This window comes from Hemicordylus capensis, chromosome 5 (genome assembly GCF_027244095.1).
Source record: "Hemicordylus capensis ecotype Gifberg chromosome 5, rHemCap1.1.pri, whole genome shotgun sequence".
Taxonomy (NCBI): Eukaryota; Metazoa; Chordata; class Lepidosauria; order Squamata; family Cordylidae; genus Hemicordylus; species Hemicordylus capensis.
This window is the reverse complement of record NC_069661.1, coordinates 202349192-202367941: the sequence shown is the minus strand read 5'-3', so window position 1 is coordinate 202367941 and position 18750 is coordinate 202349192. Positions and strand designations below refer to the sequence as shown.

The window sequence follows — 18750 nt, the reverse complement described above, 5'->3', positions numbered from 1 at the left end:
TTAAAAAAAAATTAAAACACCTGCTGTGGGGAGAGATGTGAAGGCTGCACATACCCAGCCAATCAGTGCTGTGCACAGCCTTCTGCTTCAGCTTGTTTCCCTAAAGCTTAATTATCAAGAGAATATAGTATATTTAACAATGTGGTGAGTTCACTTTTCAGAGAAGAGTGGCTCATGTTTTTGTGCACGTTGAGTTTTGCTTTCTGGCATTAGGCAAGCCACTCTCGGCTTTCCGTCTATAATATAGGGATAATAATAATGATCTACCTTACTGTTATAAGCAGTGAAAATCCATGTGAAGAACTTTGAGTACTCAACATTCCATATAAATATTTTTAGCTGTTGTCTAATGCCATAGGCAGTAGCAATAAATTGAAGCTGGGGCTGCTGGGAGTTGTAGTTCAGCAACATCTGGCGGACCCCACATTAAGAACCACTGCTCTAGAGAGATCTATTGGTTTAAGAGAGTCATCACTACAGGAGCATAAGCAGAAGATGTAGTTAGAGGCAGAACTACACAGGACAGGAGCTACCACATTTGTTTGTTTATGTCTACCCCAGTTCTGTATAAAGTTGGATGTATGTGTCATCACATTTTTACATTAAGAAGGGTGTGTGAGGAGAGAGGAGCTGAGTCTCCCTCCCAACTTTCTGATTGACCCAGGCACTTTCCTCCCAGCCGAGCTCAAGCCTGGTATTGGAGCTGGGCTGAGAGAAAAGTCCCTGAGGTGAGGGAATGTGAGGAAGGTAAAGCAGGAGAGCCCACAGCTCCCCTCATCTGTATCCTGTCCCTAATGTTAGCATTAGACCTACCCCCACTTGCTATTAGATATCTGAATGGGGGCAGACACATGAACTCATCTCTCATGGCTAATTTGGCACAAGTTTTGTGTTTATGAGAAAACGAATATAAACACATAGTTTGGGTGTCCTGATAACCGATCAACTGCAATATACCTTACAAAAACCCCTTTCTCATGCTTGAGGTTTATGTTGATTATCTTCACTCTCTTCCTATGAAAAAAAAATCAGTTTACAAAGCCACACCTTGGATTTCAAGTCTCACACACAGCTTCTTGTGCATGGATACATACCAATCCAAATGATGACTTTATTGATGATGGCTTTGTTGCTAGAAGAGACAGGTGAGGTAGAACAGCTCATGGTGGTGCCTTAAGGCTTGCTGCATTGGCGAGGGAAGCCACAGCTATGGAATCTCTCTCTTCTATGTAGTTACTTAAAGTCTCAGAAGCAGGCATCAAGGGTAGATGCTGACATTCAAACCTAGCTGCTGACATTCAAACCAAGACTTGGTGTCATTCACCTTGTACTAACGTGATCTGAGGCAGTGTAGAAATTCTCACCTTGAGGGCTTTGGCATAACTTGTGGGGGTAAACCCTGTATGTACTAGAGCGTGTGTGTCTGCTGGAATACTCCATTTCTTTTTCAGTCACTTCAAATATAATATAAAACACATTGATTATTAACTAAGTTTTATATCATATTCCTTGCATAGTGCTATGTGCTTACAGTACATGCTGCATTGAAATTAATGGAAGTCCCAGAGAAGTAGCGCTTGGTTTCTTTCTGTCCCTAAATTTCTGCTGCAGGGGTGGCAATTTCGCTCATGGTTTGGGGCTGCCAAAGGGAGCTTTCCTTCTGAGGAAAATAGTAGCTGGGAGATGGATCACAAACAGCTATCTAGATCAGAAGCATGGAGGAAGTAAAGTCCCCATCACCTCATGCTTTGGTCATGATCTATATTTTTTCTTCCTTCCGCATTTGAAATTTAAAAATTATTCTAAAACAGCATTGGACTATTTCAGCACTAGGTGAGTGTTTATGTGCACAACCTTATCTCAGCTTCTGTGACACTGGTTGGGCTCCTCCAACCAGCTACTTTGGGCATGTCCAATGGCTTAAACTTGGCTGATGAGATATTCTGGGTTGGTTTCTTTTTAAAGATTATCCCCCTGCCATTGCACAGTCGGCGGTCTCTCCATTTCAAAAGTGGTTTGTTGTGTTCCACATGTAACTAATGGCTGGGGTGAAGAAAAGTGGTAAATGGCCCATTACAGTTATAGTTTCTACAGTTAAGTTGACACTGAGAGAATTAATAGTTAATACCAGTGCCCCTGGATGGCTGATTCTCTCTCACTGGCCAGTTATAAGATCCCTGTAGAGCAGGGCTGCACAACTTCAGCTCTCCAGCTGTTTTTGGACTGCAATTCCCATCATCCCTAGCCACAGTGGCCTGTAGTCAAGGATGATGGGGATTCTAGTAGTAGGGCCAAAATTGGGGGTATCTGTAGGGCCAAATGATGGGGGTATCTGTAGTGGGGCTAAAATTGAGCAGCCCTGCTCTAGAGGTACTCTTCACATGTAGTGTTGTCAGAGCATTGGGTGAATACAAAGTTCTGCTTATTACTTATATTAAAGGTCTTCATAGAGGTCAGGTGGGAATTGCTACCCGTTGAGCTATTTCTCTTGCCCAACAACAGCAATTAACCAATTGCACTTCGAAGAAACCTTTCTTAACATGTTTCAGCTTGGGTGGGTTTACAATTAAAATGTTATGACAACCATTTCCTTGTATTATGTGAACAGCATCCTTTAATCTTACTATTCCCAGACAGCTTGGCCTATTTCTAGGCTGTTGCATCCTTAGGAACATCAGCCTGTTTGCAAGATGTCTCCTCTTTATAACACAACTGGTTCAAATTTCTGAAAGCATACCACTGGGTAACACAGCAGGAGGCTATTTGGGGGGGAAACGAGTCCCAAGACCCTACCCCCATTAGTTGCTTGGAACTGGTTTTGTGGTTCTTTGAATCCTGGCCATAATCTTTAAAGGCACTGCTATGGAAACATGGTATGCCATTAAGAGAGTATGGGATTGCTTTCCAGCATTCAGTGTTTCTTGGAAGATAAAGAAAAAACAAAGCAAATTACATTTGTAAGGAAGTAAAATGTGTAAGCAGTACAGGTGAACTATTTATCATGGAGCAGGTTCAGCACTAGTTGCTTCTGTCCTGTTACACTGTTCATGGGCGTAACTGGGGGGGGCAGCCAGGGCACATGCCCTAGGCACCACTGGGGGAGGGACGCCACGCCAGTGCCAGCCACCCCATCCCATTGCTCACCTGCCCAGCCCCAAGGCCCCGCAGCCACTTGCCCTCCTGCTTGCCTTCCAGCCTATGATTGGAGCTGTCTGCAAACTGAGACACAGCTCCTTCTCTCCCCACCTCTCAGCTGATCAGTGGGTGGGTGGGGCTTCCAGAGAGGCCTCCATGCAGGCCTCCCTGAAGCCTGAATTCAAGTAGGCCGGCAGGCCACAAACAAGCAAGTAAGGAAGGAGGCAGGCAGAGTTCTCTGCAGACCCTCTGCCCAGACCAGCCAGCCTAGCCAGCCCAGCCTTTACCAGATAGAATGTAAATTCCTTTTTGTGGCTTACCCCCTCCCCCCATATAGGGATCTGCTTGCCATAGGGCTTCGATGGGCGGGGGGGGGGAGACTGAGAAGTGTCTGAATATTTAATTTAAAACAGATTGGAAAATGTGCTGGCTTTAAAAACAAAAACTATCTAAAAAGGCCTATAAGTGGCTTGTTTCATGACAGAAAATTACAAAAACTTCTGGAACAAACAATATTATATTTATTTATTTATTCATTCATTCATTTATAAATGCACTTATGTTCAAGTTGTTTTGCAACCGAGAAGGTCTGAGTGAGAACTGTGAAGCATGTGTTGTGCTTTTATTTTCTTATGTGTGAATTGCTCTCCAATAACTCGCAGGGACTTCAGGGTAAATCTGGCCGACATGTGAATGCAGAACTTCCATTCAAGAGGAGATGTGTGTTAAAGGGCTTTAAAAGCCCCATGTGGAAAAACCTGGAATCAAACTTTATTGAATTTGTTCAGAATTCTGAGAAAACATACATAGGCTCACACTGCATGGTTGAAAGTCTCCTTTGCTAATCTGCAGCGAGGGGGCCATTTTAATAATTAGTGTTTCTAGTGTGTTCTAGGCATTAAAAGTAGCATAAATATATAGTACTCAATGTATATCACTATATATTGTGAAGTGTGTGTGTGTGTGTGTGTGTGTGTGTGTGTGTGTGTGTGTATTCAGAGAAACATATTTCCAAGCAGCATACTTATTTTGAAATATCAGACTTAAATCCTTGGGGGCCTGGGGTGTGTGGAGGCCCTGGACTTTGAGGGGCTGGGGGCCCATTTTAAAAAATCATCTCTGGGCCCATTCCAACCTTGCTATGCCCCTGGCGGAATAGATACTACACATGGGTTTCTTCACAACACCTGCACAGAAGAAACTTCCATGTAGAAAATGTCTCTTGTAAATTGACCCTGAATTTTCCATCCACGACTAGGATATCTGAGAGAGAGTCAACAATAAAACAGCAGCACACTGCTTGTGACAGGAAGGGGCAAATTACTTGATTTCTTAGTCTGGCAGGGGCTGGTTTTGGCCCTGGCAGAACTTGGCTGGCTGCTCCTGTTGTAAATTCCTCTGTCTAGTGTGGCAAACTAATGTATCCTCCTCCCTCCTGGTGCCAAATTAAGCACTAGTGTGGTGAATGCACATATACTCCATCATGAGCCAACAATCATCACAAGACAAAGGCTGGCACGAATCATTCACTGGTTTATACCCACCCCCCACCCCCGGCCACCGTCTTCTTCCCCTATTTTGCTAGTGGCTATTTGGGCAGCTGATCTTCTAGGACAAAGTCATGTTTTTTTAAAAAGCATGAGATGAGACAGAAAATGACACTTGGAATCCTCACATAACTCCTGACTGTTCTAAGTCTTTAACAGAGATGGCTCATGTTTTTAGGTTTTGATCAACAGCCATGTCTAGATGGTATAGTGTTCCTTTTAACAGGGATTTCCAGATATTGTTGACCCATCATCCCTGTTTGGACAGGGGCACAATTTCAGTGCTTGCCCTAGGTGCTGTTTTCCCTAGATATGCCCCTGACACTATTCAGTTGTGGATAGGGATTCAAGAAAAAAACTACTGTCTCTTTTTCAACTTAAAAGGGAAATGAAGAGAAGACAGGAAGGAAGCTGTGAGAAGGGGCTAAAGAGGGAGCTTTTAAAGGTGCTTTTGAACAAGAAGCTCTGGTCAGAACTCCAGACCAATAAGGAGGGAGATACAGCATCATCATTCAGACTATTCCCTGCTGGATCTAGCTGTAAGATGTTCCCTGAGAAATGTACACATATGGTCAAAAGAGATGTGTTGCAAATTAAACTTGGCTCATTTGTATTTTGAATGTAAATAGTGGGAATGCTTTGGTGATTTCAAGCTATTTGTCCTTCTCATTTTATGAGCTTCCTGCTGCAGCTGTTTACAGAGACACTGAAGACCCATCTTTAGTACATTCTTTATACCTCCCCCTGTAGAACTTGTATTGTTATTTTTGTCACTTGTGGTTTCCCTTAGAATATTTGTAGTTTATGAAAGCAGTTGTATATGCTCCTTCCTGAAGGGTTTATATTTAGGGTTTACTTCCTGGCAGGGAATTTCTCACCTTTTGGGGAGCCCAGAGCCTTTGATCACTTTAGTTTCTGGTGGTGTACTTTTTCTTTTTTAACCACACCTATTTTGCTGATAGGTGAAAACTGAACCGTATACCATTGCCTGCTTCTGTTTAATTTAAATATAGTGTATGAAAATGTAATACTTTAAGGCTGCTAGTGTTCTTTTATTAGTAGTATCTCCGTAAACACATCATTTACTTAAAAGTTGCAATGAAATACTTGGGCTGCAATCAACTCCATATGGCTCTAACAAATGGGGACAGTTCTTCCCTATATATCCCACATTTGGAGCCTATCTTGACACTGAAGAACATGGAATAGGTCCAGCTCACACAGAACATGGCATGAGCATCTGCACTCTCTGTAGGTATCTGTAGTAGGCAAGACTGAGCATATGAAGCTGCTGTATACTGAATCAGACAATTGATCTGTCTGACACATTATTGGCTATTCTGACAGGCAGCAGCTCTGGGATTTCAGGCAGAGAGTAGCTTTTCCTATCCTCTGCAGTCTGATCTTCTTAACTGGAGATCCAGGGATTAAACCTTGGACCTTCTGTATGCAAAATATATGCTCTACCACTGAGCTATGGTCCCTTACAACATCCTTTCTGGATTTTTTTAAAAAGCCAAACACTAACTGTTTCTTAATAAACAGTGCAGAAAGTTTTCTCAAATAACCTGTTGGCCATAGCCAGTACAATGCACATGGGGTTTTCAGAGCAAGCAAGCAAGCATTTGTCCCCAAATCTTAAAACTCTTTAAAAGACCATAGACCCACTTACTGCTCTGAATGTGATTGAGAAGCAGCTGCTATTTAATGCCATCGAAGCTGTGCTAAATTTAACACAGCTGTCATCCTTAGCAAATAAATAAAACTGGCTTACCCAAGCACAGCTGCAAAGGCAGCAGCAGAGGAGCTGGGTTTATTTCCCCCTTCATATGTTGTAATAAAAACCAAGTCACCAGTTTGTTTTGTTTCTTGTTCTGAAATGACCTAATGCCCTCTAAAAGCCTGGTCAGCTTTAGCTTAAATTAGTAAGAATAACGAAGTGTGCTGTGAAAATGTCAATTTCATTATTAAAGGGAAATGGTGATCTGGCTAATCTTGCTGCTTGCAGTTTGGGGATTCCTATGTCACTGCCGATTGACACCCATTCCTAGGGCTTAAACAACAAGAGCACAAGCAATGACTTCCTCTGTAGTTGAAACAAAGCTTTTCCTGTCTCTTTGAAAGACCAAATGTGTATTTGTGCCAGCCTCACAGCTCTTTCAAGCTATTAAGGGGTATAGAATGCAGTACGAGGTGCAAAAGTTGGCTCCGCTCTGTCCCTTCCAGCACAATGCAAACATCCCCTATGCACAACAGCTACAGTGTGCAAGAACTTCTGACTCTTGGTCTTTAGCACCATATTATTCATGTGATACAACGCCAGCAGAAAGCTCCTTAAAATAGGGATGTGCCCGAACTGGGTAGACGTCTCCTTTGAGAAACACTGAACCGGCTCGGCCGCCCGCATCTGAACCAGTTTGTTGGGGCAGGGATCGAGTCCTTACCTGCTTCCCCCCCCACCCCGCCCGATGTGTGGTTGCTGCAGCTCCCAGCAGTCTGAGCACGGCGTTGGAAGAATGTGCATGCTGACACTGTGCAGGTGGCTGGGAGCATTGGCCTTTTAAAAAGCGAGCACCATGCCTGGTGTGGTGGAGGAGCCAGTGAGGATGTGCTTTTCAAAGGAACAGATCTCTGCCCTGCCCGCAGCTGCCACAAACCTAGCTTTAAAACATGATTCTTTGCTGACACAGAATCATGGCTCTTGAACTAGAAGTTAAACATGTTACAGTGCCTTCTCTCAAGAGAACCTTTCCCCCTTCCATGATTACTCTTTACAAATGGCATGATTACTTTTTATGAATGTGTAGCAGATTAAAGCCTGTGTCTCAGAGCAAGCTCCTGTGAGGGAAAGAAATGCTGAATCATCCCTGCTTGAGCTGCCTGGCTAGGCTTCTCCTAAAACTGTTCTATATTCCCAGTAGGTTTTAAATGTTGCCACCACCACTGCCCCTCTTACCAACAGAGCTTGAACCTCTCTGGGTTTGGGGTGGAATCCCAGGGAAAACTCCTTATTTTGCTCTTGGTGAAGTACAAAAATCTTCCACGCGCAGACCTGCACGAGGTGAGAAAACGGATAGCTTTTGACCATTTGAGGATGTGATTGCACTGGAGGAATCCCTCTTCACCCCACTCCCTTTTTCTGAGCAAAAAACAACAACAACCAACTCTGAAAGGCTTGTAAAACAAAAATAACTAAAAAAAACCCCAAACAGTTTTATTCTATTACTACAGACTGTTTCCATCTGAGGATTTCTCAGCTTTTAAATACAGTTAAAAATACTAGTAAGTTACAAAAAGGTTTATCCTTATGCATGCTTTAAAAAAGTGTCTTTTGCAATACCCTAGGTAGGATAGGCTTAGGCTAGTGTTTCTTATTTTAATTACATTACAGGTAAACAATAATAGAACAGTATCAGGAATATGCAAAAGCACACACACCAAAGAAATATAAGTTTCGAACACAAAGTCTGACTAAACAAACCTTTCTGTAAATTAATTTTGCCAAAGCCCAGGCTTCCTTTCCTTGAACTCACCAAACTCCAGAAGAGAATTCAAGCTTCCTGCCCTCCTATCTTTCAAGGATTTGCAGAGTTATACACCTGCAGCCAATTTCCATGGCCACATGTCCTCCTCTCCCACCTAGCTTCTTTCTAACAAAGGATTTCCTCCTTCCTGGCAACAGCTCTCTAGGTCCCACCCACCTGGTGTGCTGATAGGCTGAGCTCTGGAGTTCACCAGCCTGTCAGTGAAGATAGGGTTACTTCCGGTTAACACTTGGGGTGGGGTGGGGGGAGTTTGATCACTGCAGGGTGCTTTTGGGGAAAAAGCATTCATTGCTTTTTTTAACCAAGTGTTAAATTGAAAGGAACTCTTAAACCCATGCTGACTTGGCAAAGAGGCACCTTTTAATGTGGTGGTTCTCTTTATTTAGCAGGGGGAGGGTAACTGACCCTATCCACCCCCAGCACAGTACCTCCAGCGACTGTTGCTGGTGTCTATCTGATGTTGCTTTTTAGATTGTGAGCCCTTTGGGGACAGGGATCCATCTTATTTATTTATTATTTCTCTGTGTAAACCGCCTTGAGCTATTTTTGGACGGGTGGTATAGAAATATAATAATAATAATTCTTCCCCTAGTGAGGCCTACCTTGGCGTGGTTGTGGGGTTTGCGTGCTCTGAGGAAGGTGAGAGCTATGCCAGAGGTCCAACCATACTAGACAGGTTTCACCAGAGGAGCCAGACAAAGAGTGGCTCTCCCATCAACAATATGGTGAGACGTAACTTTAATAAATCTATACCGGATTGGTCGTCGCCTGGGTCAACAAGGACCGCGCCAGGTGCTGGAGTCCCTGGACATCTGGTGGCAGGTGGGCAACAGGACTCAGGATCTTCATTTGAGCAACCAGGGCTGAACACAGCAAAGTTACTGGAAGAAACGTTGCTTAACCAAAAAAAATATATGAAAAATGCCAACAAGGAAATAATGATCTGCTATTACAAGTCTAGTCCAACTAGAAGAGGTTATTTTAAAAGAATGTACCAAATTTGGAAAGAGAAGCACCCAGATACAAAAATAACAGAACAAAGGCTAGCAGACCAGAGAAGATTCATAATAAGAAATAAAGTATTCACAGGAGTTGAGCTGGAAGAACTACAAAGAGCAACACAGGCTCAAGATATGGAAGAAGAATTACCACCAACTGAAGCAGTTGCTCAGGCGCAGGTGGAGGAGGTGTTGGAAATAGAGGATACCACTGTTGCTGAACTGTTTCAAAATCAAAACCAGGCAACCTCCCCTGTTCGACTTCCAGCTCTAAAAATAGTTGCCAAAAAACAACTTGCTCAGGTATTAAAAGATGTCAATGCTGCACTTGCAGAAATAACAACCAAGAATTTGCAAAGAAACCAACTAATGTACAGTGCAGCAACAATAACAACACAAAAGCTCAGATATAAGATCAATGGACCTGTCAAAAAAGAAAGTAGTACATCACGTAAATGGAAGATTAGATTAGAAAATAGGCTTAGATCAGATGCTAGTAAATTGAAAGATATGAAAGACAAGAAGCTGAAGAATGAAAACACCAAACAGTATCTGATCCAAAAATACCACCTAGATTCAAGGAAAATTAGAGAAGTCCTGGAAATAATAAAGCAGCAAATAACAGCAGTGTCAAAGAAGATTAGCAGATATGAAGCCAGAACTACACAACACAGGAAGAATCTCCAATTCCAGTCGAATCAGAGACGTTTCTACCAAAGCATAGAAGGAGAAACTGCGAGAAACGTAGAAACACCAAATAAAGAAGAAACAGTGCAATTCTGGGGGAAATTATGGGACAATCCAATAGATTATAATAAAAAAGCAGGCTAGATGAAAGAGTTCAAAAAATGTAACCAACAAATGCAAGGTCTAATAATACCAGAATTAATAAGTGAAAGAGCAAAGAAAATTAAAAATTGGACTGCGCCAGACGACGATGAACTGCATGGCTTTTGGCTTAAACACCTAACAAGCCTTCATAAACAACTATCAAAACAGTTCAATCACATTTTGCAAGGCAGTGATATTGAACAATGGCTAACAACTGGGAAAACTCATCTCATAATGAAAGACCCAGTAAAAGGTGCAGTTCCAAATAATTATAGTCCGATAACCTGTCTGCCAACCATGTTCAAGTTATTAACTGGAATAATAGCAGATGAAGTGATGCAACACTTATTAACTAACAAACAGCTTCCAGTTGAACAGAAAGGAAATTGCCTGAACACCAGAGGCACAAAAGACCAGCTGCTGATTGACAAAATGATTTTAGAAAACTGCAAGAGAAGAAAAACCATTCTAAGTGTTGCATGGATTGACTACAAGAAAGCCTTTGATTCATTGCCTCACACATGGATACTAAAATGTTTAGAAACAACTGGTGTCAGCAAAAACATTCAGATATTTATAAAAAAAAAAAGCAATGAGCATGTGGAGTACACAGTTAACAATCAATGGCGAAACACTTGGACAGGCTAGCATTAGAAGAGGCATTTTCCAAGGGGACTCACTATCCCCTCTGTTGTTTGTAATCGCCATGACCCCACTTTCACAAATACTAAACAAAACAGGCCTCAGATACCAAACATCTAAAACATCCAGTAAAATCAACCATCTGCTGTACATGGACGATCTGAAGTTGTATGGAAAGTCCCAGTCAGAAATCGAATCACTGCTAAACACTGTCCGTATATTCAGTAGCGATATAGCAATGGAGTTTGGACTAGACAAGTGTGCTGCATTAATAATGAACAGAGGGAAAATAACAAAAACAGAAGGAATAGAACTGCCCAATGGAAGCAAGATCAAGAACCTGGAAGAGAAAGAACATTACAATTACTTGGGTATTCTCCAGGCTGATAACATTGCACACACTGAAGTTAAAAGAAAAATTGGAAGTGAATACATCAGGAGAGTTAGAAAAATCCTCAAGTCCAAACTCAATGGTGGGAACACCGTACAAGCCATAAACACCTGGGCTATACCTCTTATCAGATACAGTGCAGGAATAATAGACTGGACCCAGGCAGAGCTAGAGACGCTAGATCGTAAGACCAGGAAAATCATGACCATCAATCATGCTCTGTACCCCCGCAGTGATGTCGATAGGCTATACCTCCCTCGCAGCTCAGGTGGAACAGGAATGCTGCAAGTCCATCAAACAGTAGAGGAGGAGAAAAGAGGCCTTGAAGAATATATCAAGGACAGTGAAGAAGATGCACTTCAAATGGTCAATAATGCGAAACTATTCAACACCAATGAAAGAAAGCAGGCCTACAAGAAAGAACAAGTCAAGAACCGAGCAGAAAAATGGAAAAATAAGCCCCTGCATGGTCAATATTTGCACCATATAAGTGGAAAATCAGACATCACCAAGACCTGGCAATGGCTTAAGAATGGCAACTTGAAGAAAGAAACAGAGGGTTTAATACTGGCTGCACAAGAACAGGCACTAAGAGCAAAAGTCGAAAAATCCACAACAAACAGCAAGTGCCGCCTTTGTAAAGAAGCAGATGAAACCGTGGACCACCTAATCAGCTGTTGTAAAAAGATTGCACAGACTGACTACAAACAAAGGCATGACAAGGTAGCAGGGATGATACACTGGAACATCTGCAAAAAATACAAGCTACCTTTAGCCAAACATTGGTGGGACCATAAAATTGAAAAAGTTGAAGAAAATGAAGATGCAAAAATATTATGGGACTTCCGACTACAAACAGACAAACATCTGCCACACAATACACTAGATATAACTGTAGTCGAGAAGAAAGAAAAACAAGTCAAAATAATCGACATAGCAATACCAGGGGATAGCAGAATAGAAGAAAAAGAAATAGAAAAAAAATCACCAAATACAAAGATCTACAAATTGAAATGGAAAGGCTGTGGCAGAAAAAGACCCAAATAATCCCAGTGGTATTTGGCTCCCTGGGTGCAGTTCCAAGAGACCTTGAAGAGCACCTCAACACCATAGGGGCCACAGAAATCACCATCAGCCAGTTACAAAAAGCAGCTTTACTGGGAACAGCCTATATTCTGTGACGATATCTATAACAGCAACAACATTGATAATAAAATTTAGTCATCCCAGGTCCTTGGGAAGGGCTCGATGTCTGGATAAAACAAACCAGTCAATAACACCTGTCTGACTGTGTAAACAACAAATAAACAAATAAATAAATAAATAATGGGAAACTCTGAGGCAATTCTCACGATTGCCAGAAATAGGCTGGGAGGTTGGGGGGGGGGGAGAGTCTGTTTTCAACTTACCTTCCCCCCCAGATGACCAAGCGGACCATCTTCAGTGTGCTCACATACGCCCACATGTTCAGCGCTCTGTGAAGGAGCCTGGAGGGTTTTCCAGCTGGTACTCATTCCTACCGCCTGTAGCCCACAGTGCACTGTGCTTCGTGCATGTTGCATTGGGGGATTCCCCCACCAGACAGGCACTCTAGGCACACATCTCTTTGTCTCCTCTGGTTGAACTCAGCCGAATCAGATGCACGATAGTCCTAAATAACAGTCGGGTTATTTAGGAGGATTAGACGGGTGGGAAGCGGAGGGATCCTTGAGGGTCCCACTGCTTCTCATGACCAGCCTAATTCCAGGCTGGGCTGCCCCAGGCTGGGTTAGGCTGGTTGTGAGAACAGCCTCTTTGTATTATACTTCAGGAATGGAATTGTTCATCCCAGAATAAAATGCAAATATCAAGTGACCATTCAACATCTAAAAAGGTACTTGGGGTCTTTAAAGTGCAGTCCACCAAATGTCATTACTATGCTAATTCTGATATATCTTCTGGGAGAGTAGAAATAAAGTTTTATGTAGTGGTAGTAATACTTTGTGAGTTTCCACCACAGCCACATGTGTTTTGTTAGACTAATAGCACTACATATCAATACATACATTTGTTATGGACTCTTCATGTAAAAAAAGAGGTGTAACAGTAGTAGGAAGTATAGCAATAAATGGCTGCTGTCACTTTTATTGCTTTGCTTTAAAAAATCAGAGTGGGGTAAACCAAGAAAACAAGATACTGCTATCAGTGTCATTCATGTCTTTGACAATTTTTAATAAAATATTTGACTATCTACATAAAACTCAAGACCTGTTGATTGCTCATTCTAAGGCAAAAGCCCCAAAGATGCAATCAAGTGTAATAATTTTTGTTTCTGCAAGATCTAGTTCTTAATCAGGATGTTTGATGAACTCCAGCATTACATTTCTAGCTCACTGTTGATTAAGAGGTCGATTTTTGTCACCCTGCATGGATCAGGGTGATACAACCTATATTGGCGGACGTACCATATACTGGGAACTGGATGATCTATTTTTAAAGAGCATGCCTTACCAACATCCTGATTCATTAGAAAACCTATCTTCAAATCCTTGTTTGTCATGATATCATTCTGGTATTCCAGAGGAAGCTGTCAGATATGCTTTCTGTGTGTGAAGGCTGGCTAAAGATTAAAGGCAGCTGCTTTTTGAATTGTAAAGCATGGACATAGCTTTTTCCAAGACCAGAACTCTTATTTTGCCTGAAAATAAACTATACTCAGGTAAACTTTAGAGCTGAATATAGTCAGCTAAGGTGGTCCTTTTGTCTTTTAGTTTTAGTGGTGTTTGAAGTCATTATGCATATATCAGATTTACATAGAGAAACTTTCTCATTTAATCTGAATACTACATAAAATATGGCAATCTTCTTTCCTAGATTCTGGAAGCACAACTTGTCATTTAGATTTTGTTTGGCACAGCGTAGCAATGTTCCCTGCCTTGCAAGTGTGTGTTCCATTTATTTTATTTATTTAAAATATGTATATCCCATCTCTCCAGTACATTACTGCTCAGTGCTGGAAACAGAACTGAGTGGCTAGATTTTCAAAAAGGAGGAGGAAGCAGCCATTTCTTTATCCTAATAACTCTTGGTGCAAAGTGAAATTGAGGGTAATCTAATTAAGTGTACCTGAAATCTCTTGCTTTCCATCTCAAGACTTTTACAAAATGCAGACTTTGGGGGCATTTTCAAGCATGCCCACTTTGTCTATTCTTCCTCCCACCCCATTTTATTTGCTTACCATCCAACCTGAACAAGAGTTCTGGAGAACTCCAAAGCTTGTGGCTTACTAGTATGTGAAAATAAAGGTATTACCTGGTTTTGGAGACAGGAATGCTGGTGTCCTTCCTCTCCCTGTAAAATGGGGCTTCAGAGATGCTGTCCTATAACACAAGTGGTGTTGGTTCCATAGAGTATGTGGGTTTTGTGCATATTTTTACCTGTGTTTGTGGACATGGCAGTATATCTGAATAAATTGCTTTAGAAGAGGTACATAGGTTTTATTTTTACACATGCACCAAGTAAGAGTGACATTGTGTAATTCTAAATATCTTGCCTGTCATCTTGGTCCTCACCATTTAAACTATGGAGGGTATACTTAATACTTCTTTAATTTTCCTTTATGCCTCGGCTTATGTCCTTCTCCCCCCCCCCCCAGTATCATTCCTGCTTCTGTAAGAAAATTCCTGGTTTATGTTTTCCTTTTGAATTAAGGATTTAAAGGTAGCCTAGACCCACATTAGCTTTATTGACTTGGGGCCAGTTCAGATCTTGCCAATTCATGTGGTAGCCATTACTTCTTGCATGTTAAAAGGGTTTCACCTTGGGTTGTAACATCTCAAACATCATGGTTGTAACATCATGGCTTGGGTCCAAAGAATGACTCCTGGGGTGATTCACATGATTGCCCGGGGTGAGTGGGGAGGCTGCTTTCACCTTACCTTCCCCCCCAGATGACCAATCAGGTCCTCTTCAGCATGCTTCCTGAGCACCCACACGGGCAGCCCAGCTCTGTGAAGTACAGAGCAGGATGGAGGGATCCGAGGCCAGCACGTGTGTTGCATTGGGGATTTTCTCCCTCAGATGGGTACTCTATTTGCCTGTCTTTGTGACTCCTCAGGCTGCACACAGCTGGAGGAGTCACACGATGCCCAGTAGCCAGGTTAGGGGTTCAGGAACACTCTTGACCTCGGCTGAAAGCCAGGTTCACAAAGGGGGTTAGGTGGGCAGGTAGTGGAGGCATCTGTAAGGATCCCACTGCTTCTCACGACCAGCCTAACACTGCGTGGAGCAGCCCAGGCAGGGTTAGGCTGGTCATGAGAACAGCTTCATAGTGTACCAAAGAGGTTGGGCATACCTAGTGTGATTATTAACTTCTTCTACGAACACAGGACCCTCATACCACATTACAAGCTGTTTTTGTCAGGTCTCCCCCCCTACCCACCCCCCACCCCGCCCACACACAGATGGCTTGTTATATGGCATGGGCAACCAATATTTGAGAAACATTTATCCAAAGCCCACTTGGGTACTCAGAATCTTGTTTTCCAACCCCAATCACATGAAGAGTTTTCATGGCAGTGGCCGCTAGCAAAATCTTGTTTCTTAAATTTGTTTGCAATAGTATTTTCCTTGTAACTTTTTGCTATCAGGAATGTAAACAGTGAAAAATGAAATAAAAATTAATGTAATTGAAACAGGTAAGATCTCTTGGAAAATATAAGCAAGAGAAGAAAGGATTAGAATAGGCCTTTTATAGCTGACATTGGAGCAACAAATGTAGAAAGGCCAACAAGTACAGTGAATATATCAAATTTGCTTCTCAAAGGAGAAAAAGGATACTAATAGCTAGCAAACCTTTTTATCTTTAACATACATTTCTGTGCTTTCCCTTTAAATGAAGACAAAGGCAAGTTCCTCTTTAGCTCAGCCTTCCATGCTGCAAGATGGAGTGAAAAATGAAGATTCTCGGTATCCTCCCAATTTATCCTCCTCAACAACAACAAAAAAGAATTTGGAAAGTGAAAAGAACTACACTGTGAGCAACATAGACGAGTCTGCAGGCATTTCCTCAGTTCTGAGTAATGCCTTGGAGCACATTGTGGAGCAACTAGATGTTCTAACTCTTGTGAGTGACTTCCTAGATGGGTTACACATATGCGCGCGCGTGTGTGTATACATACTCCTAACAAATAAACCAGATAGCTAGATACAAGAATATCAAAGTTCTTTTGGAGGTGAGGGTGTGCACCAACACTAGGCTATTTTTATGGCTGTCTTTGGAAATCCCCGATTCAAATCTCAGCTCAACCATGAACTTGCTGGGTGGCCTGAGGCAAGCTTCTCTCTCTGCCTCAGCCCTTCATCTGTAATAAGGCAATGATTATTTCTGTCTGCTTTACAGAGTTGTAATGATTACAAGATAATACATGTGAGAGACCTCGTAACCAACCAATTAAATGCATGCACATGTTATCAGGCCTCATTGTAAATGCCTTTTTGGCAATGTAATCAGTTACCACTGATTGTTAGTGTTTCATTCCCTATTACAGTATATCTAAATAATATATTCAGACTAAAATGATACATTTGAGCCATATTATATCCAATATAAGAGTTATTCAGTGTGCTTTAAACTCACAGCCTCCCAGATAAAAATTGGTGCCCACTGATTAAGCAAGTCATTTTAGTTGATGAATTCGTTGATTTTAAAGCTAACATTCCTAAACATTCAGTTGATGAATCTGTTTAGCAGTCCCTGGTTGGGACTGCTCAGAAGATATTTTGAGTGCTTGGAAAAAGTATGTTGCCTTTTTATTTATATTAATGTAAACAGCTTTGGGAACTTCTGTTGAATTTTTTTATCATATTAAATTTTTTCTTGACATATTAAAATTCTATTGATATTATCCTCATCAAGGGTAGTATCGGAGCATAAATCCCTCATTCTAGTTGTAACTATGAAACAGATAATATGCCTCATACAGTGCAGTCAGATCCATTCAGCTATAAAGGATTGCTCAAAGCTACTGAGTAATTTCCTTCTTACCAAATCATATTTAAGATAGTTCACATTATAGTGAAGAATAATTAAAAGCAGATGTCACTTAAATGTTGCTTATTGATACGAAAAGGATTTTCAGAAATATATGATCATCCAAAGTTCTTTCAACTAACAAAATGCATATGCTTGGATCTAAAGAGCTTTCATGCACACGTAGAAAGTACATCAAAGTGCATAAAGGAGAGTTGCTCTTTGCCTACCTCTCATATGCTACTCCAGCAACTTATAGGGAGCATGAACTACTTTAGTGGGGAAAGGTGACTGGAAAAGTAAGTGTGTGTGTGTGTGTGTGTATGTGTATAAAAACACCACACATAATTCTTTGGATCTTATCCACGGAATACTTAGACAGCTTTCTGGAAATGAAAATACTGAGAGCTTACTTTTGAAAATCTATCTTAAAAGAAAGTAGATTCCTGGAGGATTTATCCTTCATATTAATAGCATCAACCTGTGTTTCAGTACACAAGTCACAAATCATGCTGCCATTCAAGGCTATTTGGCCAGAGTAAATATTAGGACTGGATTCCTAGGCTTTTGAATACTTCTCTAGTGCTATATTTTTAATGGTGAGAATATGATGTGTCAGATTAATGAATTTTATGTGTCAAAAGCATATGCTTAAAGGTTTATGGCATAGCAAGAAGCAATTTTTAAGAAACATTTTAGTGGATTGCTATGCCATTTTTAAACAGTAGAATTTTTGAATCTAATCATGCAGCTGTCTATCTTTTACTCTTCTCTACTGGCATGAAGAGCAATTAGTTTGCAAATAAAATGTTGCATATTTAGGTGGCCTTGGATGATATGCACTTGTCTTTCTCTCCTCCTAACAGACTATTTCAATCTTGGAGCAGCGTCTGACTTTGACTGAAGATAAACTGAAAGAGTGCTTAGAGAACCAAGAGAAACTGTTACCTTCTGCCCAACAGTGAGAATAAACAATGCAAATGCTGGTAAACTTTTAAAGTACATTCTTAGTGGGGCAAAGCACGACTGACATAAAGCAAGAAAATAAAGTGCCTCATATTTGTAAGAGTTTTTATAAAGATCACTGGTAACATTTTTGAACATGTATTATTTTTATGCATCTTATTAAAATATTTGTTCATTCTTCTGTATCTAAGCTAAGTACAATCCAAAGCTCTGTGGGTCTCCAGTGTATTATGCACAGCTTGCATATGCAGAAACTACCCTATTTCTGTCTCATGCACAATGTGGATTATACATTATATATGTGGTTTATACATGCAGAGCATTCCTTAACTCACAGAAGAGATGAAATTACCCTATTAGGAGCAGGAACAACATAGCAAGCAAAAAATGCTGCAATTCTGTACCCACACATGCTGGTTTCCCACTCTCACCTCATACTCCATACAGAAAGGTGGGAAACCAGAATGAGATGAGTGTGTACAAAGCTGGAAACACTTAATCTGAGGCTTATGTCTCTAGATGTTCATATAAGGTGACTGAGGTATTGGTGAAGAAATGAGAAATTATGAACTAGGGAGGACAATGCATGTATAGGACCAACGGGCAGGGCAGGGCAGGGGGGACGACTTGTGGTAGGAAGAGAGTCTTTCCGTAGACACTCCAGGATGGATTCATTTATTTATCA

At 41.3% G+C, this 18750-nt stretch overlaps 1 protein-coding gene across 6 annotated transcripts in view; it reads left to right on the top strand.

The window, feature by feature from the left end:
- Positions 1 to 18250, top strand: part of POC1B (POC1 centriolar protein B) — a 71364-nt gene extending 53114 nt beyond the window's left edge. For 5 of the 6 annotated variants that reach the window (XM_053258254.1, XM_053258256.1, XM_053258253.1 and 2 more), the window contains 2 exons: positions 15969 to 16193; positions 17966 to 18250. In XM_053258254.1, coding sequence (XP_053114229.1) covers positions 15969 to 16193; positions 17966 to 18064 — 324 coding nt within the window. In that variant the 3' untranslated portion in view covers positions 18065 to 18250. Of the gene's footprint in view, positions 1 to 5066; positions 5711 to 15968; positions 16194 to 17965 lie in introns of those variants that run through there. The other variant, XM_053258257.1, reaches the window with a different exon arrangement.
- Positions 18251 to 18750: the final 500 nt, after the last annotated feature.